General features: G+C 40.6%; 1 protein-coding gene across 2 annotated transcripts in view; it reads right to left on the reverse strand.

The window, feature by feature from the left end:
• The window catches only part of Rabep1 (rabaptin, RAB GTPase binding effector protein 1), an 82,964-nt gene that overhangs the window by 2,172 nt on the left and 57,276 nt on the right, over positions 1-23,516 (reverse strand). For both annotated transcript variants that reach the window (XM_034505492.2, XM_034505493.2), the window contains exons 9-16: positions 18,962-19,429; positions 17,447-17,551; positions 15,752-15,868; positions 13,973-14,071; positions 8,123-8,263; positions 4,660-4,849; positions 3,997-4,052; positions 1,813-1,911 (exon numbers count right to left, since the gene is read on the reverse strand). In XM_034505492.2, the coding sequence (XP_034361383.1) occupies positions 1,813-1,911; positions 3,997-4,052; positions 4,660-4,849; positions 8,123-8,263; positions 13,973-14,071; positions 15,752-15,868; positions 17,447-17,551; positions 18,962-19,429 (1,275 nt within the window). The remainder of the gene's footprint in view (positions 1-1,812; positions 1,912-3,996; positions 4,053-4,659; positions 4,850-8,122; positions 8,264-13,972; positions 14,072-15,751; positions 15,869-17,446; positions 17,552-18,961; positions 19,430-23,516) is intronic.

Here is a 23,516-nt window from a genome sequence, read left to right on the forward strand (position 1 = left end):
CAGGAGGTCATCAGAGGACAACCATAGGCAGTTGGTTCTCTCCTTCCATTATGTAAGCCCCATAGATCAAACTCCAGTTAGCAAGCTTGGCAGCAAGCACCTTTACCTGATGATCCATTCCCCCCACCCATTCTCTCTTTCCACAGGGCCATGGTACCAGTTGGGGGAATTACTTGCTCTAGGTATGAAAGCCAGGATAAGAAATGTATTCAAAGTATTGTGTCCTTGATTCCCAAGATAACAGCTGTCACATCAACACAATATTTAATAGGAATGTCCTTTGACATTAACACCTCAGTAATATGGACCAAGCAGCCACAGCTATCTCTAGCTTCCCTACTGAAAAGTACAGGATCCTTTTTCTAAAAACAAGAATCTACTGACTACTACTAACTCAACACATTAAGAACACGTCTAGGCAATGTCCCCATAATTGGCCACATGTATTTTTATTCTATCCAGACTCATCTAGACTTCTTCAATGAAATCTTAGCATTTGATATAGGGATGGAATGGGGTAATGTTTTCAAAGTATCCCCACTTCCTTCAATCACTGGGGACTGAACCTAGGGCCTCATGCATGCAGGCAAGCAGCCTACCACTAAACTATATATCCCCAGCCCCCACCCTACCTCTTCAAATAAAATTTTATTTTTTACTTTTTATTTTGAGACAGGGGCCAATTAAGTTGCCAAAGCTGGTGGTAAGCTACTTGATAGTTTAAAAGACCTCTGAACTAGCAATCCTCCTTGGTCTCTACTAACAGGAACTGCAGGTAGGCCTGTATCACCTAGCACAACTCAGAGCAATACTTCCAACAGAGCACTGTCCAAGTTAGGTTCAATCTTATTTTATTTTTTATGTATAAGGGATTATTCGCATATGTGTATGTGTACAATATGTGTGACAGAAAAGTATATCAAGGGGGCTGGAGAGATGGCTCAGTGGTTAAGAGCACTGACTGCTCTTCCAGAGGTCCTGAATTCAGTTCCCAGCAACCACATGGTGGCTCACAACCGTCTGTAATGGGATTCAACACCCTCTTCTGGTGTGTCTGAAGACAGCTACAGCACACTCATATACATAAAGTAAATAAATAAGTCTTTTAAAAGGAAATAAAAGTATGTCAAATCTGGAATTGGAGTTACATGAGTTACCTGCCATATGCATGCTAGAAACTGAACATAAGTCAGTGCTCATAACTACTGAGCTATCTCATAGCTCTGGGTTGAAATTTCTAATCAACTAATAATTGAAACCATTAAAGCATATGACCCAAGCCTGCACAATCGGCAGAGGGGAGACTTAACCCAACTCTAGGTACATTACATCCACTTTCTTTTTACAAGTTGTTAGTAAAACCAACGTTCAGAATATAACTACAAACAGCAAGGTTTTGTTTTTTCTAAATAAATAGGCTAAATTCCTGCATTCTTTTTATGTTTTTAATTTTTAAAAAATTATGGGTGTTTTGTGTATACATGGGTCTGTGTACCAAATACCTGCAATGCCCATGGAGGCCAGAAGGTGGCACTGGATCTCCCTATGACTAGAGTGAAAAAGATGGTTGTAATAGGACATGTCTGCACTACAAACTAAACCCAGGTCAACCAGTGTTCTTAACCACTGAGCCAGCTCTCTAGGCCCCTTGTTTGTTTGCTTGAGAAGGTCTCACTATGTAGACCAGGCTGGCCTTGAACTCACAAAGATCTATCTGCCTCTGCCTCACCAGTGCTAGGATTAATTAGGTGTATGCTGCCGTGCCTTAGTCTCATTTTTTAAATTACATGACCAACAAATATAATTAATTACCTTAGCAGCAGTTTCTTTCTTTAACTGTTCCTCTAAATTAACTTTTATTTCTTGGAGATTCTCGAGTTGTTCCGACTTCTCTCTTAATGTAGATTCCAACTGTGAAGTCAAAAGGGAAAACTGAAACTCATAGAAACATTGAAGGCCACACAGCACTATCCAGAGGTATCTGTAACCCAGAGTGCCACGCCCAGTCAGGCTTACTTTTGGCTGTCCTGGAATATTCTTCTCAAGCTTCAGAATGTAGATTCTCCTTGTGCTTCCAGACCTGGCCTTTACCTATTGATTAGGTACCTATCATAATTCTAATTCTAAAGCCTGAAACTGAGAAGTCAGGACAAGCAGTCATGGAAACAATTAATGCACATCAACATAAAGGCAGCAGCATTGAATTCAGGGAGAAAAACTGGACAGTGTTTTCTAGAAGAGACGACAGCTGACTTCTGCTTTAGTCCTGGGGACTGAACCCAGCCAGGGTCACAGGCTAGCAAGCACACAGCCACTTATCTTCACCCGCAACTCCTTTTGAAACTGGGTTTTGCTTTTTGTTCAGGCTGGTTCTGAACTGGTTTTGAGCTCTATAGCCTAAGCAGGCCTTGAACCTGTGGTTCTCCTGTCTCTCTTTGTACCACCATCATGGATTAACATTTTCACAGGGGAAGGAAAGGGTGACAAGGTAAAGAAAGAAAAGAGATGTTCCAAAAACAGAATGCCTGCCCTGCCCAAGGACAGTGCTCTGACCACCTGCAGCTGTATGGGGCTGTGGGGTCCTGAGAAGCCTGAGGTGAGAGATCTATGCACTAAGACTGTAGACTTGTCCTCCTAGTTGAAGGGAAATGGTTTAAAAGATTAAGACAGCCTGGCTTTAATACAGAGATGAACTGGAGCAGGCTCCAGTTCTTAGGAAAAACGAGTCAAGATGTGACAACAGGCCAACGAAAAATGACATCTCAGAGCTGGAGGTGCAGCTCAGTGGGACAGTACAATACTTGCCTAGCATACACATGAATTCAATTCCCAGAACCAACAAAACAAAGTAAAAAGTGAAGTCTGTAGGGTAGAATGTGGTGCATCTGAGCCTGGCACTTTCTTTTCAGTGCTAGGAAAGCATTCTTCTACTGAGCTACACCCTGTAGGCCTGAGTGCGGGACATCTGTGCAGTGTCATCTAAAGAGGCACTACAGAAGTAGAGGGGAGACCCAGGCTGCCTGAGGCAGAGCAGTGCTTGGGAGGTCAGGTGGAAGGCAGCACTCCTTCAAGAACCTCGGAAAACTAAGCTAAAGAACTAAAAGCTAAAAGCTAGAGAACATTGAGAGGGAGTCTGTCAAGGCACTGCCAGTGTTACACTACGGTGAGAGACAAGCCATCATTTCATCTCAAAAGACAATACTGATAATAAAGAGGAGAGCATGACTGGGGAACCAGAGAGTCCAAGTAGCCTTGTGTGATGACTGAGCAGTGAAGATACTGAGATGACAGTGACTGAGAGCCATTGTGAAGAATGAAAGAAAATCCTAGGACAAATGAAAGACTGTCTAGGAGGACTGGAGCCCATGACAGCAAGGGCAAGAGATACCACCAGTTCTGGTAGCATTGGCTTCTTGAAATACCAGGCCTAACCCAGAACTGGGCAACAGCTGAGTGAGGGCAGCAAGAGAAGAGTGTGAGTTGGAAGCCAACTAAAGACCCGACAAGCCATAGAAGGTGCAGCTTTGGCGGAAAGAAAGCCAAGCCAGGAAGCTGTTGCTCCAAGTTTAGGGAACTGGAAGAGGTACTCAAGTGAGACAGGAAGACACTGGAGTCAAAGAAAGAGAAGCAAGGTACAGTCAGTGTGAGAAGTAGGGCAGCACTGGAGTAAAGGTCTTTTGGGTCACTGAGGCCAGGAAGCAACACGGGCTTCCCACACTGTGGAGACTGACTAGGAAATCGTGCCCTGTGGGCACAAGTGTACGTACACTTGCAGTGCAGCAGTCACTACTGAGCACTCCAGGCTGAGGCACCCATCCATCCCCACCAGGCCCAGCACACAGCAGGTTCTCTTTCACTGCCCCTCCCAACTCCCACTAGGAAGACATCTTAAAAGCAGGGATTATGCCTCAGCTACCTTCATTTCTTTGTTCTGGCACAGGATTTAATAGGTAACCACTGAGTGTTGATAGAATTAATTTTAAACTTGTGACTCACCTGTCCCTTTTCAACTTTTATTCTTTCTAATTCAGCTTTTAGACTAGAAATGGAAGCTAGGACAAAAGGGAGAAATATTAGCAATTATTTATTATTTTTTCCATAAAATGTCCCCAGTCAGAGATCAGAGATACACTGTGGAGAAAAGTTTGTTTTCTCTCTCTCTCTCTCTCTCTCTCTCTCTCTCTCTCTCTCTCTCTCTCTCTCTCTCTCAAACTATCCCAGAAAACTGACATTATAATCAAGCTCAGAAAAAGGGCAACTACACATGCACACTGTGCTCCAACCTAAGCTACACCACACCTAACTGTAGGAAAGCAATGCTGTTAGCAATCAAGTTCTGTGAAGAACTGCTACCTGTCTGACCCTGTTACCACGGCCTTTGGCTCCATTACCATTAAAGCTCATAAGAGGACTTTCAGAATTACTGCACCTCTGAGCACCTAGGACAAGTGTTCTTTTATTCCTGTGTTTTCTACATCCATGATCATGCATTAGTCTCAAACAGTGTTATTTACCAATGCATCACTCTCTTGCTTGTCAGCTCCCTTTCTGAGCTGGTGTCTCCTGAGTCCTGGCCTCTGATCCTCCTGCTCCCTCCCAGACGAGCACGACATCAGCAGAGCTCCACACCCAACCCCAGACCACACTGTTGTTTCTCACCTATTTCCTCCTTACAGTTTTCTATCTCCAACTGCAGGGTCTCTTCGAGGTTTTCTTTTAGACACTGTTCCGCTTGAATTTGCTCTTTTAGGAAAAGTATTTCAGCCTTCAGTTTCTCTTCCATGTGGTCTGCTGCTGTCCGAACGTGAACAATGTTCTCACGATATTTTAAAACCAGTTCCCGGAGCACCTGGATTCAGTAAACAAGAGATGACTGGATTTGTGAAGGTGGGAGAAACTGAAGATTTATGTTTCAAACGATTTAGTTACTTAGACTGTGGATTCAATGACCACAGGTGTTCTGAAAGCACATCAACGTTCAACACGGCAGAAAAGCTGTGCTGTGCTGTGAGCTACATTCTCCCCTCAAAGCTGTTTTATGAGGAGGAAAATAAAATGTTATGTAATTTCCTCATGAAATTCATTAGGAAGAATACCTTCATGAGGATTACAAAGAGAAGAAACTCAGGAACAAGCATAAACTCAAGATAAAATACATTTAACTTACCTATTCATATATTCAAATGCTCACTGAAAATCTCTTTAGGCAAAGTACTATGTCAAGTAAGTAATATTCTCACACACACACACAGACAGACAGACAGAAAAAGAGAGAACAGGGAGAAGGAGAAGAAGAAAAGCAGTAAGCTTTATATATTTTTTTCATTTTTGATTTATTGAGAAAGACTGGCCTCAAACTAACAGAGATCCACCTACTCCTGCCTCTAAGTGCTGAGATTACAGGCACATGCCATCATATCTGGCTTTTTCCGCCCAAATTTCAATCTTTTAGAAAACATAATTATATCCTACAGAAAACCAACCCAAACTGGCATTTCCAAACAGCTTTCTAATTGAATACATGTACCTAGTGTTCTGGGATGGGCTTACCTATGTTGCCCAGGCTGGCCTGGAACTCCCTACACAGCCCATCTGCTTCCAATTCATGAGCCTCTTGCCTCAGTCTCCAGAGTGTTGGGATTGCAGGCAAGCACAACCATGCTCATCTTAGAATAAAAATTCTCTAGAGAACAGAACAAGAACTATGTCCGGCCAAAAAGGAAAGTTTTATCAGAGGTGAAGGTGGTGGTAAAGTTATTTAAAGATCATGGCAAAAGCACAAGTTTCCCAAACTTTCTGTATCAGCAATTACCAGTTAAGAAAGGGGTAAGAGCTGTCCTAAGGGGGCCAGGTCTGGGATAGACCACAGCAGAGGGCATGATAAACAACTATGCCTTTAAAAGTAAAACAACAAAAACCACTACTAGCAATGTAGCTGTAACACTTGGATAGAGTTAAGAAAGCAATTCCCCTACCAAAGCAGAGTACAAGTGTCAAAACAAATGTCCACCAAGAAAAATTAGCAGGATTACAAGAAACTTACTTTAAAAGATAAATTTATATTATATTTATTTTTTCATTTCAGACAAGAATAGGGCAGGCTGGCCTAGAACTTACTAAGTAGAACTGGCTAGCCTCAAACACATAGCAATCCTCCTGTCTCAGCCGCCACAAGTGTTGGGATTACAGGACCAAGCCACTATAACCAGCTCATTTCTAATTTTTAAATTATTTGAAACAACAGTTTCATTCACTATTTTATTTTTGCACATGGCATGTGTAAAGACAAGTCTCCTTCTAGCAAAGAAGTCCTAGGGACTAACTCTGTCTGGCAGACTCTGCAGCAGGCACCCTCTACCTACTGAGACATCTCACCAGCCCTGATTTTCTTTCTAAAAAATAAAAGAGCCGGGCGGTGGTGGCGCACGCCTTTAATCCCAGCACTTGGGAGGCAGAGGCAGGCGGATTTCTGAGTTCGAGACCAGCCTGGTCTACAGAGTGAGTTCCAGGACAGCCAGGGCTACACAGAGAAACCCTGTCTCGAAAAACAAAACAAAACAAAAAATAAAAGAGAAAGACCTCACAAATAAAATTCTCTTTATTTTGTTTTGAAAACTGGTCTAAGAAATCTTATCTCTGCCGGGCAGTGGTGGCACACGCCTTTAATCCCAGCACTTGGGAGGCAGAGGCAGGTGGATTTCTGAGTTCGAGACCAGCCTGGTCTACAGAGTGAGTTCCAGGACAGCCAGGGCTACACAGAGAAACCCTGTCTCAAAAAAACAAAACCAAACAAAAACCCAAAACAAGAAATCTCATCTCTACTTAAGCAACATTGAGTCTGAGGGTCATAAACCTAAAAAGGTGTTTTCTTTTAATATTGAAAGGTTTACAAATACACAGTTGTAACATTTGGATAGCATTAAGAGAGTAATTCCCCTACCAAAGCAGAGTACAAGTGTCAAAACAAATTCCATCTTTACATTCAGAAAATAAATGAGTGTAACATAACTCTTTAAATTCTACCTATAAAAGCAAGTATCACAAAGAATCAACCTGTTAGGTGGCTCAGTGGTTAAAAGCACTGACTGTTCTTCCAAAGATCCTGAGTTCAATTCCCAGCAACCACATGGTGGCCCACAACCACAGCAATGGTATCCGACACCCTCTTCTGCTGTGTCTGAGGACAGTGATGATGTACTCACATACATAAAATAAATAACATTTAAAAAAAAAAAAAAAAAAGAATCAACCTGGTGAACCTACGCATATGGATTATTCTATATCTGGTCCTACATGACAAAATCATAGTCCTTGATTTTGGCAATGGAGTCCAATACCAAAAGAATAAACAACAGAAAAAAAAACAACAAAAAAAAGATAAGCTGTACTTCATCAATTTTTTTTAAAAATGTGTTTCAAAAAAATCCCACTTAAAAAAAACAAAAACAAACAAACAAAACAACAGCAGCCACAGACTGGACCAAAATACCTGAAACCGGTAAGACAAATAATCAATCCAACTTTAAATTTTTTTAAAGAGAATAAAAGAAATTCTGTTGGTTGGTTGGTTGGTTGGTTGGTTGGTTTGGATTTCTTTTATGTATATGGGTTTTTTTTTGCTTACATGTATGTCAGTACAGACATAAGTGATACCTGCAGAGGCCAGATGTGTCTGATGCCCTGGGACTGGACGTATAGAAAAATCAAACCCAGGTCCTCTGGAAAAGCAGCCAATGCTCTTAATCACTAAATCATTTTTTCAACCCTGAAGGTTGGAAAAGGTTTCTCTCTACAGTGAAATATTGGAAATATGGAAATATTCTAAAATGGGGGAGTGTGGCAGCACACACCAGTCATACCAGCACTAGGGAGACAGAGAAAGGATGGAGTCTGAAGCTGGCCTACACTACATACCCAGATATTTCAAAGACAAAGACAAAGACAAAACAAAGTTTTAAAACTGACATTTATCCATCAATATGCTAAAGGATGAATTACAGCTTTAAAAGTAGAATTATTTGGCATATAAAATTAATCAATAAAGATTTTTTTCTAAAGAAACTTACAACCATTTTAAAAAGTACACTTGCTTGTGTTTTTGATGTTGTGGCAAATACATTACCTCCACAGTATCTGGAAGAATGAAGTCTTCTGCTAGCTGTAATGACACATGCAAGCTATGCTTTCCCTGGAGGCTGTCATTGTCTTTCTGTAACCTCACCAGCTCTTCTGAAACCTGTTCACGTGACTGCATCAGCACAGCCTAAAACACAAACAGATGCTAGGGAGGTAAATCCAGTTTAGTAACAACCATATCAGAGGAAAGCAAGGCCAAACAAAATGACATTTGAAGATGGAGCATGTAATAAAACTATACAAAACTTCTAAAAACATACACACAGCTCATAACTTCTATTTCCTATACTTATTGTAGTGTGGACATGTGTATGCCACAGCATGTGTGCAGACCAGAGGACAAGGCTGTGGAGTCCATTCCTTGTTTCTATGTTTACAGAGGTTCCAGGTATCACATCCAGGTCAAGCACCTTCCCCTGCAGAGCCATTTGACAGCCACCAGACCCACCTCATTTTTTTTATTTGCAGCCTATTTATTCAGCAAGGAGTGAGGCAATGAGGCAAACATGGGGAGCTCATTCTCTAGTGTTCCTACAGCAATTCAAAAATATTCACTGTTTCTTGTCTCCCAGAACACAGAGGAACCAGATTCTGTGGCTCAGTAGAATCAGCTGACACAAACAAGACCTGCACCAAACAGAACAAGTGTTCCACCACAGAAGGAGAGGGCAGATTCCCATCCTCCTTCATACTTGCTGCACACACAATGTTTGCATCCAGGAGCAACTGAATGGCTGGGTAGCCTCAGGCTACAAGTCTTCAGAAAGATCTAAGCACATGCTGGTGTATATGTCCATGATCCCATCACCCAGGAGACCCAGACATAGGATCTGGAGGGCAAGCAAGTCTTGGATGGATAGAAAATTTAAGGCCAACATGAGCAACATGAGATCTTGCCTCAAGCTTCTACACCACTCCTTCACCACTACTGAATAAAGAATATCCATGCTCAGTTCATTTGTCCCCTTAAGGTTTATTTTTAAAACTTGTATTTCTTTTGATGTTTAAAAGAATTAAAATATCAAGTACTAATTCGTATCAATGTGAAAGTTATTCCAGCTAATATAAGTTTAAACTAAAGTTGTACAAAAGTCCCTGTCTCTGCTAATCTTTTTTGTTTTGCTTTTTTTTTTTTTTTTTTTTTTTTTTTTTTTGATACAAAGTTTCACTGTGTTGCCTTGGCTGGTTTGGAACTCATTATATAAACCAGGCTGGCCTTGAACTACAGATTCCCCTACCTCTGCTTTCCCAGCGATAGGATTAAAGGAGTGTGCCACTATGCCCAGTTTTCTGCTAAATTTTAGTATTACATTATTAAGTCATTTGTTACAAATTTATATCCCCACAAATACAGATCACTCACTCAGGCCACCTTTATTTGTCACCCACTACTGGAAAATAGGCATTTTTGTTTGTCAAGAACACACAGATCCGGACAGTGGTGGTACACACCTTTAATCTCAGCACTTGGGAGGCAGAGGCAGGTGGATTTCTGAGTTCGAGGCCAGCCTGGTCTACAGAGTGAGTTCCAGGACAGCCAGGGCTACACAGAGAAACACTGTCTGGGGGGGGGGGGGGGGGGGGAACCTTAAAAAAAGAAAAGAAAAGAATACACAGACATGGCTGGAGAGATAGCTTAGCAGTTAAGAGCATGAACTCCTCTTCCAAAGGACCCAGGTTCAAATTCCAGTACCCACATGGCAGCTCACAACTGTCTGTAATTCCAAAATCTAACACCCTCACACAGACATATATACAGGCAAAACACCATGCACATAAAATAAAAACTTAAAAATTAAAAAAAAAAAAAAAAGATTTATTAAGAACAATACACAAAGATATTTGCCCTGGAGAGGTAGAAGAGAAAGCTGAGTTAAAGCCAAAACTACCCCTGGGTATGACATGGTGCAATTAACAAAAACTACTTAGTGAACCATACAAGGACGGAGGGACTCCTAACTAGGAAAAGGTCAGAGAGAGACTGAGCCCCCAGGGTGGGTGATGAGCATGTTGAGCCCTGAAGGCAGGCAGGCAGTCAAGGTCATGTACAAACTGTAGCTAACATTATCAGCTTTATTTTCATGAGGCTAGTTGGACTGAGTGCTATGATCACACTCCATAGGTACCTATCCTACTACACATTCTACAGAGACAGACACCCATGACTCTCCCTCTGGCTATCAGACTCTTGATGTGAACCCCAAGGAAATGGAGCTCCCCAGGAGCCTCATGCTGGGAGACAGAAACAAAGCCACCATGGTACTAGCAAGAGGGAGCTCATCTCCCAGAAACAGACTCCACACAATTCGGACCTGTCAGACCACCTTAAGGTAAGATAAGAACAGAGACAGCGATGACAGGTGGGACCACAGCTTGATGCAATAGCTTAGCTATCTGTACACACTTCTTGCCTTCAATTTAAATTTAACCCTCTTGTTAGGAACATGAAGACAGATTTGGGGAGGTGTCACTTGACCTCTTTGTTCTTCCCAGTGTGTCCGTGGAAGAGTAGCAGTAAAGACCATCAAAGGAAAATTTCTAGTCAAGAGAAGATTCTCAGGCCTGGGTAGAGACCTAGTTGTCTGTCTCTGTCTATCTCTGTGTCTCTTTCTGTGTGTATGTATGTATATGCATACACAAGAGTGTGTTTGAGTTTTAGGCAAAATATACAATGTGTGCAAGCACACATGTATTTGCCACAGCACATATGTGGAGGTCAAAGGTCAACATTGGGTTGACCTCTTAATCCCTCTCTACCTTAATTACACACAAATTTTGAAGACACTAAACCTAAGCTGACTGGGTAATAAGTTCCAGAGATCACCCAGTCTCTGCACACCAACTGCCCCCCTCTCTGCAGTGCAGTTACAGAGGCACACGTGCTGCTGTATAGGGTTTCTATGTGGATACTATGATCTAAACTGTACAGTAACAACTTTACCAACTGAGCCATCCTCCTAACCCAAATCTCTCAACATCAATTATGACTTTAACTGAACTGAGAATGGCTGGCCAAACTTGACTTCTCAGGACTGCTACGGTGCAGGTTTTGATGCTAATTCCAGTAACAGATCCACTTAACTAAGTATTAGCATCCTGTTACCTTCTGGCTATTAAAGAAAGAAAAGAAAAAGGAAAGTAAAAGAAGAATATATGTCTTTATTTCATTTTAATTTTTGAGAATTTCAATGTTTTAATGTTTGAGAATTTTCTGGATATTAACCTGTGGAGATCAAGATGATTTTTCTTCCCTTTTAATTCTTTAATCTGATTATGACCCCTAGGTAGTGACATAATCACAGAGCAACTGGAATACCTCCTGAGCAGTTCCCATGCTGTACCCTAACTGGATGTATTCTAAGGGCAGAAACAACCACAAAAATACACTGGGCCTATTAAGTAAGGTCACTGCTAATGGCAATATTCATATTGTGGATCCATTTTGTCTCCAACTTCACCAAGTATAATAGAACATCCACCATCATGCACAATTTGACTTGACCACCAAAATACTTTATCTGCTCAGTATTCTTGCCAAAATGTCTGACCTCTACTAAATCATGAGGAAACAATCAGATACACTCCACAGAATGTTAACCTAAAACATTCTGAGTAAAATAAGGGCTCTAAACCATTAAAAAAAGATTAATGTCATTTTGTTGTTGTTTTTTGTTGTCACTGCTATTGTTGTTGTTGTCATAGACAGTGTTTCTCTGTATAGCTCTTGTTGTCCTGGAAACTCACTTTGTAGACCAGGCTAGCCACAAACTCACAGAGATCCAACTGTCTCTGCCTCCCCAAGTGCTGGGATGCACTACCATTGCCTAGAGATTAACGGCATTTTTTATCTTATTTAAATTTTTTTAAAAGATTGATTCATTTTATTTATGTAAGTACATTACAGTTGTCTTAGACACACCAGAAGAGGGCATCTGATCCCATTACAGATGGTTGTGAGCCACCATGTGGTTGCTGGGAATTGAACTCAGGATATCTGGAAGAGTAAGCAGCCAGTGCTCTTAACCACTGAGCCATCTCTTCAGCCATAATGGCATTTTTTTAAAGTGAGGGTATTGTACTACATTAATTTAAAGGAAGAAGACTGAAATTACAACAAAGTATAATATATGATATATGATATATAATACATAACATATAATATATAATATATTATTTATATATATATATATATATAGAGAGAGAGAGAGAGAGAGAAAGAGAGAGAGAGAGAGAGAGAGAGAGATTGGTCCCTAGTTCGAAATAAAAGTAAAATATTTTAATTATTACAAAAAACAACTAAGAATTTGAAAGAAAAACTGGTTAATTTTAAGGATGTAAAAAGAATGTTCCAGATATATAGAACATCTTTACTCCTAAGAAATACATGCTGAAATATTTAGGAGAGTCATACTGTCTACACTTTAATTCCCAATAGTTCATCACAAGTCAGACTTAGAATATGCACATAATATATCTATATACAGTGAGCCCAAAAGAGACTAATGTTATCAACTGCTGAACTAAAGTGACAGTCGTAAGCAATACTGTTATGTATCTGATGGTTTGAGTGTACACACATGTCACAGGATGTATATGGAGCCACTGGGAGTTGGCTCTCTCCTTTCACTGTGAGTCAGATGTCGGGCCTACACAGCAAGCTCTTTCACCTGAAGTGGTAGTCTTTCAAAAGCTGATTCCACAAACTTCTCTGCAAGCGTGAAGCTTCTCAAAACACAAAGGGATAATGTTAAGACGTCCAATGCTATCACAGCCACTCTGCAGGGGCCTAAGACGCTGAGTTTCTCTTTTTCAGCATAAGTACCATTTTGAAATTAAATCCTCAAAGGACTTCAGCCCAAATTCCACCAATTCTTCAATATCACCTAATACACACTGCTTTTAATGCAATCAACTTGCATATCATCTACAGAGGAGAAGGAACTTTTAAAAAAAAAGAGAGAGGAAAAGGTGTGAGAAACAACCCCATGAACCTTTGCCAGAAATGAACAATTATAAAGCTGTCTTCTTTACTTAAGAGAAAAATGTGAATTTCCCGATTCATAATTAGGATCTGAGAATTCCCACAGACCAGATGTAGGGTTCAAAGTCAACTCAGTTACCATTAATACACTGGCTGAATGCCAGTCAAAGATAAATTATGGCCGTCCCACCTGTAGCCTTCTGATTCTCAGAACTGTGGTCCCTGTGAAGGTGCTAGGTACATGGAAGCTTTGCAGTCATCCCAGAAAGAACACATCCACCATAACTGACCCAGGCCATTAGATACAGAGTCCAACAAGACAAATACAGCCAAAGTAGTAAGAAAGGACCCAAGTCTCAGAACCAGTCCACAAAGCTTCTTGGTGGCCACTGCTCAGGAAGCCCTGCTTCTACTCCTCACAACTAATGACCTTCTGGAAGGCCTCCAGAGCTACAGCATATATGTAAATTCTGGGAAATCAATAAGGTTATTCTAAATAAATAAAAGTTACCCAGGAAAAACACATAAATATTTAAAAGCTGTGTGAACTAGAGATTATAGTTATCTCTGTTCTTTTAGCTTGTATTTTAAACTGAAAATTAAATACTGGTCTATCACAGTTACTCTGTTTAGGTTTTCCAAGACAGAAAAGGTAAAGATGAAATGGGCAGAGTGAGGGGCCGTGCTTAGAAGCAATGTTCTCATGATGGTATTTTCCATCATAACGCTCCGTAGGCCCTGGAGTGTTGCCACGCCAGCAGCCAATTTGAGCAGAGTGATATTTTAAAAATAATGTTGAGAAGGCAATCCAGGAATAAAGGTAGCATGTGATATGTATTTCAAACACTGACTTACCATCTGCTCTTGAACGTCCCTCTTTGCTTGGGAAAAGCTCTGTTGTAACTCTTCAAGTAAGACCTCAGAGGCTTGGGCTCTTAAAACAAGTGCAGATATCTGAATAGAAGATATACAAGTGAAAATACAGTTAAAGCTGGCTATCTGAAGCTAACCCTGCATCCCATTACTCCACACAAGTCCATGAGAACCACTCATCTTTTATTCAACCAATGTGCACATTTGCTGCATAGCAAGACTTTCCAGTACCCAGAGCATTAGCAAAGCTCAAGTCACAAGCTGACATATATTAGCAAACAGTAGCAATTGGTCCTTAAAATGATGAAAACCCACATGACCTAGTTATGAATATATTTTTAAGGGGTTAAAAAAAAAAAAAGCAATTAAAAACTAGAAGCCTGGGGCTGGAGCAAAGGCACGGAAGGTAAAGGTACTTGTTGCTAAGCCTGAGTTTGGTCCTAGGAACCAGAATCCATATGGTGGAAGGAGAGAACCAACTCCTGCAAGTTGTCCTCTGATCTCCGCACATGTGCTATGGCCACATATTTTACACACACATGGTGTATGCATGTATGCACACAAATAAATGTTATTTCTTTAAAATGGAAGGATATGAAGGAGAGAAAGAGAGGAGACGGCACACCTTTAAAGGATAAATAAACTCCTTTCTGAGTACAACCTTCTAAGGTAGGTATTCAAGAGCAACTGACACCGTTTAACTCTTGACTATTTTGAATTAGTGTTAATATTCATGGGGAGGGAATTATTTGAAAATTAATCATTCACACACAAAAACTAATAAAAATAATTCTCTCTACGCATTTAAAAAATTATTGTTAGAATTTTGTTTCTAGCTGGGCTGTGGTGGCACAAACCTTTAATCCTAGCACTCAAGAGGCAGAGGCAGTCGGAACTGAGTTCAAGGCCAGCATGGTCTACAGAGTGAGTTCTAGAACAACACAGACAAATCCAATCTTTTAAAAAAAAAAAATTGTTCTTAATAATGGTAGGTTGTCCCTACCTCTCAAGAGATGAGATACTAGGTGTGTACTTCCACCCCCAGTTTATACAGTGCTTGAGATCAAAGCAAGTGCTTACACTAGACAAGCACTCCATCAATTGAGCTACATTTCCAGCCAGTAAGTCCTAGCTTTTTTTTTTTTTTTTTTTTTTTTTTTTTTTTTTTTGGTTTTTCGAGACAGGGTTTTTCTGAATAGCCTTGGTGGGATTAAATAATCCTTGCCGGGATTAAAGGCGTGCGCCACCACTGCCCGGCAAGTCCTATCTTTCTTATTAATGAGGTTATATCAGGGTGAACCCAGTAAACACACACACACACACACACACACACACCACACCACACACGGAAATCCAAAGCCCTCAGAGCCATTAGAATGCATTAAGTCTGTTAAAAGAAAAATCTTGAATAATAGATAACAAGATGCTGGAGAGACAACTCAACAGTTAAGAAACTTGTTGCTCTTGAAGAGGACCAGAATTTTGTTCCTAGAATACACATGGTGGCTCACAACTATCTATAATTCCAGTTGCAGGGGATCAGACCCCCTCTTCTGACCTTCCAGGGAACCAAGGATGCATGTGGTACATATACATGCAGGCAAAACACATACACACAATTAAAATATAAATAAAATCCTTTACACTTTGTATCTCAGATAGAATTGCTAAATCTTCAAATCAGAAGAAACAAAGCAACTATACTTTTCTGAAACCATAAATGGAATTTAACAAGCGAGTCCTCTCCCATGCATCCCTCACCTGGTGGCTGGAGTCCTCGGCACTCTGCTTGAGAAAGTCCTCTAGCTCCTGTTTCTCTTTCATTGTCTTCTCTAGTTGGTCATTAGCTTGCCTGAGCATTAACTGCAGTTTTTTCACCTATATAATTTAAAAAGTCAACCAGAAAGAAGCAGTTGAATTTTTGCTGTTGTTGTTAACCCAGAGCCTCATGCATGCTAGGCAAGGGCTCTACCACTATGCTAAACCCTCAACCCATAATTCTTTTGTGAGTTAAAAAAAAAATTGGGGGGGGGGGGGGTAGGGGGGGATTATCAATAAAAAAAACAAAAAATGAATGACCTCAAGAATTATATTGTGCTTTACAGTTAGCAACAGCTTTTCACATACATATTCTCGTTTGAAAACCTCTTCCCTGCTAGGCCCCTAGGATTCAGAAGAACCTTATAAATTTTGTAAAAGTGAAATTATAATGTTTTTCCTATTTAAAAGCAATTATGCCTCCAAGTTGCTAGGCTTCAACGTAATTCCTCTAATTATCTCCTCTCCTCTGGTCTCATCCTGGCCTTCCTGTGCAGCTCCTTCTCACACTAGCTTATAAACTCACAGGCCAGTCATGTGTCCTAGAACATACCATTCTCTTTCATGACTCTGTACATTTCCCACCTTGAATATATTTTCCCCTTCCCTAGTTCTTCTCCCAAGTGCTACCTTTCCTGAACCTACAGCTAAGCTACACAGCCTCCTCTAATCTAGATGTTCATCTCTAAGAACCAGACAGACTGAACTTGTGCTTCAGCTTGTAATGCTGAAAGCTCCTTATGGGCCAGAACCATCTTTCAGCTGTATCTGAATTGCTAGGATCCAGTAAACACCAGCAAACAAGAGGCATCTACAGAAGTCTACAGAAATAACTAAGGAATCCAAGACAGCCTTTTCCCACATCAGAGTATCAAAAGCCTACCATATTATCTTAGTTGTTTAAGTAGCTTTAGAAATCCACCTGTAAGCTATTAGTTAATTTAAAAAGACTACAGATGAGGAACTGAGTATCAGTGACACCTGAAATACCAGATCTTTATTCTAACCTTCAATTCTGATGGCAAAGGCAGTAAGTAATCCTCATAAGAACCAAAGAAAAATACTCCTTTCCTGACACACTCTCACAAGGCTACTCTTGTTAAATGCTACACTGTTACCAATGCCCCACTCTTCTACTCTGTATTTGGAAAAGAACTTTACCCTCAAGTCCAGTAGTCCAAGCCTGCAAGAGCTTAACTTCTATGCCCTACAAATCACCATTAATCAAGTCAACAAATTTACAGCAAACAGGCAGTAAGCAACGAATCCAAATTCTGGTCATCCTGACATCCGGCTGGCTTTTCCAGTCAGAGGCCACAGTAAATTTTACCCTCTCATATCTGTACCACTAAATTCACTGTGAGGATGAGGTTAGGCCAGCATCAGGCTTAAGTGTTTGGGTAATGGGGTGCAAAGAAAGGCTAAGGTGCTGTTAGCACCTCTGAGGGCTAAGTTGGCTGGTATAGTGTTGGCATGCTAATGAAGAGTGAATATCCAGAGTCCTACTGAGTTCTCATTAGAAAGTAGCTGCCACTGTTGCCACTATATGTGCTAGATTATTCCATAGATACACTTCATAAAGCAGACAGATAGAGAAAAAAAAAAAAAAGACAATTCTATGGCTCTAATGAAACTCACCTGGTCTCTCGTTTCAGCTTCCTGAATCTGAATTCCTTGTAACTGTTTTTCATAATTGGAACACATATCACAACGTCTACCAAGCTTATTTCCAGCATTATGTACCTGAAGGGCGCCAAAATTACCACGTATCAGCCAAAACAAAATAATTCTGTCTCATACTCAAGGAATGAACGCACATTCTTATCAGTGTTACTCTAATGCATAGCACAGAGTAAATGCTTCAAAGATTTACAGGAAAAAATTAAAATAAAATATAGTCAGTCAGATTCTAAAAGTTGTAACCTCTAGTACAAGTATGGTAGAAAAACAAGGGACACAACTTAGCACCAAGGACCACAAAACACCACATTTGAAGAACACAGAAAGCAAACAAGGTGCTACACCATGCACTCAATACTACCTAACCAAAAGGAGGAAGAAGAGAAAGGCAGCACCAAGTCCCCCATCACAAGCTCCAGGAAGCAGCATGTTCTTGACATGCCCAGCATGGCTCAAGGACAATTTATTTAGGTTTAGCAGGCTGCTGCATTTATCAGGTGCTTCTTTTCAGAGAAAGAGCCCTAAGAAGGGAAAGCACTAAGGCCAGAACACCTACATTCTAACGCAGGTTTTGCTCGCTCTCTCTGAGCCTGTCTGTAACTGAGCACAGCTATGGTCCGCCGGCCTCACCTATAATCAGAAAGCTCAGAGGTGAGGTATGTGAAAGGGCTTGGGGTCTGTAAAGCAGTGTACAAACACAGCTTAGATTCCTTTCTAGTTTTGTTTTTCCAGATAGGGTTTTTCTCTGTGTAACAGCACCCTGGCTGTCCTAGACACATTTTGTAGACCTGGCTGGCCTCAAACTCATAAAGACCCGCCTGTCTCTGCCTCCTGAATGCTGGGATCAAAGCTGTGTGCCACCACACTGATACTACTTAGATTGTTAATATCTAATCTTTACATTTAAAAATATTTTGAGAAAAATTACTTTTCATCAAGGGTGCCTTTTTTCCCTCTCCCATGTTTCCCAATCCTCCTAAACCCACACTCTATATCAGGTACTTGACCAGTTCTACATTTTATAAACGTAAAGGAAAAACGAGTGAGTCATAGCATTCACTCAGCTTCAGTAAACTGAAAACTCCAATTCAGGCTGTTCTGTGGTGTTTGTTAACACCATTGGCTAGCCAGCTTCCTGTGACAGTCAGATAGAAGAGATAAAGCAGACTCGACAAGGGGTGGGTATGTGCTAACACATTCTTGCTGGCAGCACAGGCCCGAACTGACTCCAGGAACTATCTCCTAAATCAACAATGAATAGCAGTTACCTAATTCCTCCAGTGAGAAGAGAGCAAACTGTAGTTTTGCTCACCTACAATCACAGTGCTGGAAAGGTGCAGGCAGGAGGATCAAGAGACAGCTTCTGAGTTTCAAGGTCATCTTCACTGTATAGTAAGTTGGGGCTAGCTTGGGCTACATGAAACTGTCTCAAAACAAAAAAGAGAACAAAGAAACAAGGTCAGAATATCTCACCTCTTTCTGCAGGAGATTCCATTCCGTCTCACTCACTAAGCGGTAACCACTAGGAGATACATATGCACTCTCCATACCCTGGGTAACACTGGAGAGGAGGGACGCTGTCTCCTCCTGCTCAGGTGTCATTGCCTTAATTGCTCTTTCTTGATCTTTGGTTAACATAAATCCACTTGGCATCTGTAGTGACCCAAGGGACACAGTATCAAAGTTCTCAGAAACAGAATCTGCTCCAACCAGTGGTCCAAAATCCGACTCATCCAAATTTCCAGCAGATTTTGCTTTGTAGTTATAGCCTAAAGCTTTGGATTGCAATGAGCTTGCGGTTCCCAAGCTGTCTGTAGACTGAGCTCTCCTGAGTCCATCTTTAAACATGTCATTGTCCGACTTACTGAATGGATCTCCAGATGGTAACAGCAAGTCTGCATCTAAGGAATGGACTGACCCATGGGTGCTGTCTAAATGCTCCTGAAACGTGAAAAGACATTTTCAAGTTAGATAATTCTCTGAATCCCCAAAGAGAATAACTACCATGTAATGCGCGCGCGCGCGCACGCACGCACACGCACACGCACACACACACACACACACACACACACACACACACACACGGCCACACATTAAACATAATCAATTTGCTGCCTTCATATAATCACTTAACAACCACTTATCAAGGAAATCTCTTCTGTATGCTGGGTACTACTCAGGCACAGGTTAGACATATAAACAAAATACAGCTTCTAATTTTAAGATATGTACAGTTTCTTGAGAGTTTAAGCAAGCAAACAGGCTCTTATAATACTGTACAGAACCATACAAGATAGAGATGAACTCATGTTCTAGGACCTCGAGGAGAAACATCTGGTCAGGAAATGAGCTGGCAAACATCACAAGCAGCTAGCTCAGTGTTGGGTGTGTAAGTGTGAAGAGCCTGCTTAAGATCCAAGTACAGACACTCATCAGACAGATGGACTCAGAAGTCTTTGGATAAACAATAGGAAATAACCATTGTACAAAGATAACTAAGTGCAACCTTAACCCCAGCACTTAGGAGGATCAGTATACAGAGCTCTGTGAGTTCGAGGCCAGCCTGGTCTGCGTACTGAGTTACAGAACAGCCAGGGCTATGTACAAACTTTTTGTTTTGTTTGTTTTTTGGTTTTTCGAGACAGGGTTTTTCTGAATAGCCTTGGCTGTCCTGGAACTCACTCTGTAGACCAGGCTGGCCTCGAACTCAGAAATCCACCTGCCTCTGCCTCCCAAGTGCTGGGATTAAAGGTTTGCACCACACACTGCCTGGCTGTAGAAACTTTTTATTTTCATGTTAATTTTTCTATTTTCTTTCAAATATTTCACTCATCTGAAATTGAAAATTGCTGGAAAACAAAACTAGTTTAATTAAGCCATTGATGGCAATTGTCCCAAATAATAACAAAGGAGACTAAAAACCCATTCTGTAAACTTTTCAAAATAAACTTAAAAACCCTAACAATCAGGGCTGGAGAGATGGCTCAGTGGTTAGAACACAGGACCGTTCTTTGAGATGGCCCAGGTTTGGTTCCCAGCACCCACACTGTTGGTTCACAAATATATTTAAACTCCAGTCCCAAAGGAATCCAATACTGTATACACATGGTACACAAAACACAAGGAAAATTACATATAATAACATTACATTGTTATTTAATGAAAACATTATATCAGTAAAAATAATAATAACCAATTTGATAAGTGGTATGTTATGTTTATTCTATAGTTCACTGTGTTTTCGCATCTTGGAGTCCTGACCGTCTAGCACTAACTACTGCCTACTTAGGGATATGTAAACCCAACAGTCTCGGAACTTGTAACCCCAAATTTCACCAAGCCATTACTTACCCTGTTCCAAATCACCCGGAACAGGTAGATCCCAAACAACTAAAGCAATTCCTATGACCCAAAGGCTGCCAGAATTATTCAAACTAGCCAGTCCTGAGTTTCTCTGTGTGCCTGTACGGCATGTCATGGCTCTCGGTCATTTCTAGGAAAAGCATGGGACGGCAATGCACAGCAGTGGCACAAAACTTGTTCAACACATACTGGGCTTGAGAGAAAAAGAAGACAGAAAAATGTAATAGCAAACTGTTCCAAAGATACTGCCTTCCTCATGCCGCCAGCCACCTCATAAATTAAAACCTGGTCACAAAGTAGTAGGGAAATGGCCAAAGAGCTTATAGTACATTTATATTAAAATTCGATTAAATGGGTTAAAAAATTTAAGAGTGACAAAACGTTAAAGTAGATTTAAGCAAGTAGGATGCTCATAAATATGTGGTAACAATATAGAGTATATCTGCCAAGTTCCAGTCAGGCATGATGACATATACCTGTAATCCCAGCACATGGAAAATAGAGGCAGAACGCACAGAAGCTCAAGGCCAGCCTGGGCTACATAAAGGTCTGTCTCAAACAAAATAGAGCAAAACAAACAAGCAATATAAGTGGGAACATATTTCTGTTATCCTGGGAAAGAATACAGAAATAGGAGATTGACACATGACAAAAACACTAGAGACAGTTGTCTCTGGGTGGTCAAAACAATTATTTTTATTTGTAAAGCCCTTCCTGCACTCCACAAATGTTCCATATTTTTCTATTCCTTTTCATAGTGAAAAAGCATATTCTAAGTACAAAAATAAAGATGACATAAGGTTGTTTAAAAATATTAAATATCCTTAGCAATAAATTCTAAGTCTCCAAGTATTCCATATTGATTTTCATATTACCAGCCAAATTAAATTATCATGAATCTGAAATAAAACAATTATATTCAATTCATGAAACAATTATATTCAACACTGAAAATACAAAATATCAGTCTGAAATATAGAAACACACACACACCCAGAGAGAGAGAGAGAGAGAGAGAGATGAGAGACGAGAGAGAGGACGAGAGAGAGAGAGAGAGAGAGAGAGAGAGAGAGAGAGGAGAGAGAGAGAGATTCTCTCACTAACATCAGTGTGGATGTGGGTTGTAGAGAACTGAACCTAGAGCCTCACGCATGCTGGCAGAGCACTCTACACTGAGTGCATCCCCCAGCAGAAGGTCTAAAACGTATTTTAAAGGCTGGGAAATAATATGCATGGTAGGAGAAAGCTATTAAAAACAAACAAAAATAAGAAAAATACTTCTTTATAATCACACATTCTCCCTTTCCTGTTTTCTAAACGTTGCTGGGTAGATTACTGCATGATGCAAATGCCATGTAATATCTGGCTGAACACAAAGACACAGACATTCTCCTGGAGTCTAAGTATTAAAAAATGCAGAGCAAAATCGGGCCAGCAGCCCTTGGTGTGTACTCCAGAACAAACAACAAAAATGTACAAAAACAATGGCATCATACTTTTCAGTGTCTGCCAGAATTTTAAAAAAATTTTTTTTAGTGCCAAGGATCAATAAAAATGAAAATACAAGCCACCTGTAACTGTACTGCACATGGCTCAGAGTAAATCTGTAAATTAAACAGAAACAAGATACCTGTTAGGCAAATATGTTCAACTGAACTACAACTCGCTCACCAGCTGGGAAAGAAGGTGAAAGTTAGGGAGGTGTGTATGATCGAAGTCTCCACCTTTCCAAGACTGGATATCAGACACAGAGCCTTACACATGATAAGCAAGCACTCAACCACTGAGCTGTAGCTATGGTTCTTATGCAAATACGACTATCAGCAACAGGGATGACACAAACAGGACTTAGAAGCATGAATCACAAGCAGTCAGGCCCAATTGTACTGAAGTTAAGAACAAGAGGTAAAGCTAGAACGGCCACTCAACTGGAAAAGGAGGATCCTTAAGTTCTACCCTAAAGGCACTAGGGACAGGCATTGTTTCCTTTACTAAAGAGGGAGCATCAGCTGGGAAGAATTAACAGGAGAATTTTAATAACCAGAAAGAGGAAGGCAGGCATTCCACATTAAGGAACCAACAAGTGAGGGAAACAGCTTGGCATAAGAAAATGACCAATATGGCTATTAGAAGATTTTTTTTTCTGGCCCAGAGAAATAATAGGTCAATGGGTAAAAGTACTTGCCACCAAGCCCAAAGACCTAAGTTCGATCCCCAGGCCCCACAAGATGAGAGGAAAGAAACAGTCCTCTGACCTCCACATGTATGCTAAGGTGTTTCCAGACCCCCCCAATACTAAAGTAGATTTGTTTGTTTGTTTGTTTGTTTGTTTATTAAAAAATCCTTCTTGGGGCTGAAAAAAAAATGGCCCAATGGTTAAAAACACTTGCTGTTTTTACAGAGGACCTGAGTTTGACTCTCAGAATCCATGTCAGACAGCTCATAACCACTCCAACTCCAGAGGATCTGATGTCTTTTAGACAGTGTGGTTATGTGCACACACATGTACAAACTCTCATAACCACACATAAGTGTGTCCACACACCCAATTTAAAAAATTAAAAAGAAAAAAAAAATCTTCTTTCAAATGGACTCAACAGTCTACACAAGGTTGCAGTGGTCAGTGGTGCTCTGTGTACAAGAGTGGTCTGACCGCAACCATACT

The sequence above is a fragment of the Arvicanthis niloticus genome, chromosome 6 (genome assembly GCF_011762505.2).
Source record: "Arvicanthis niloticus isolate mArvNil1 chromosome 6, mArvNil1.pat.X, whole genome shotgun sequence".
Taxonomy (NCBI): domain Eukaryota; kingdom Metazoa; phylum Chordata; class Mammalia; order Rodentia; family Muridae; genus Arvicanthis; species Arvicanthis niloticus.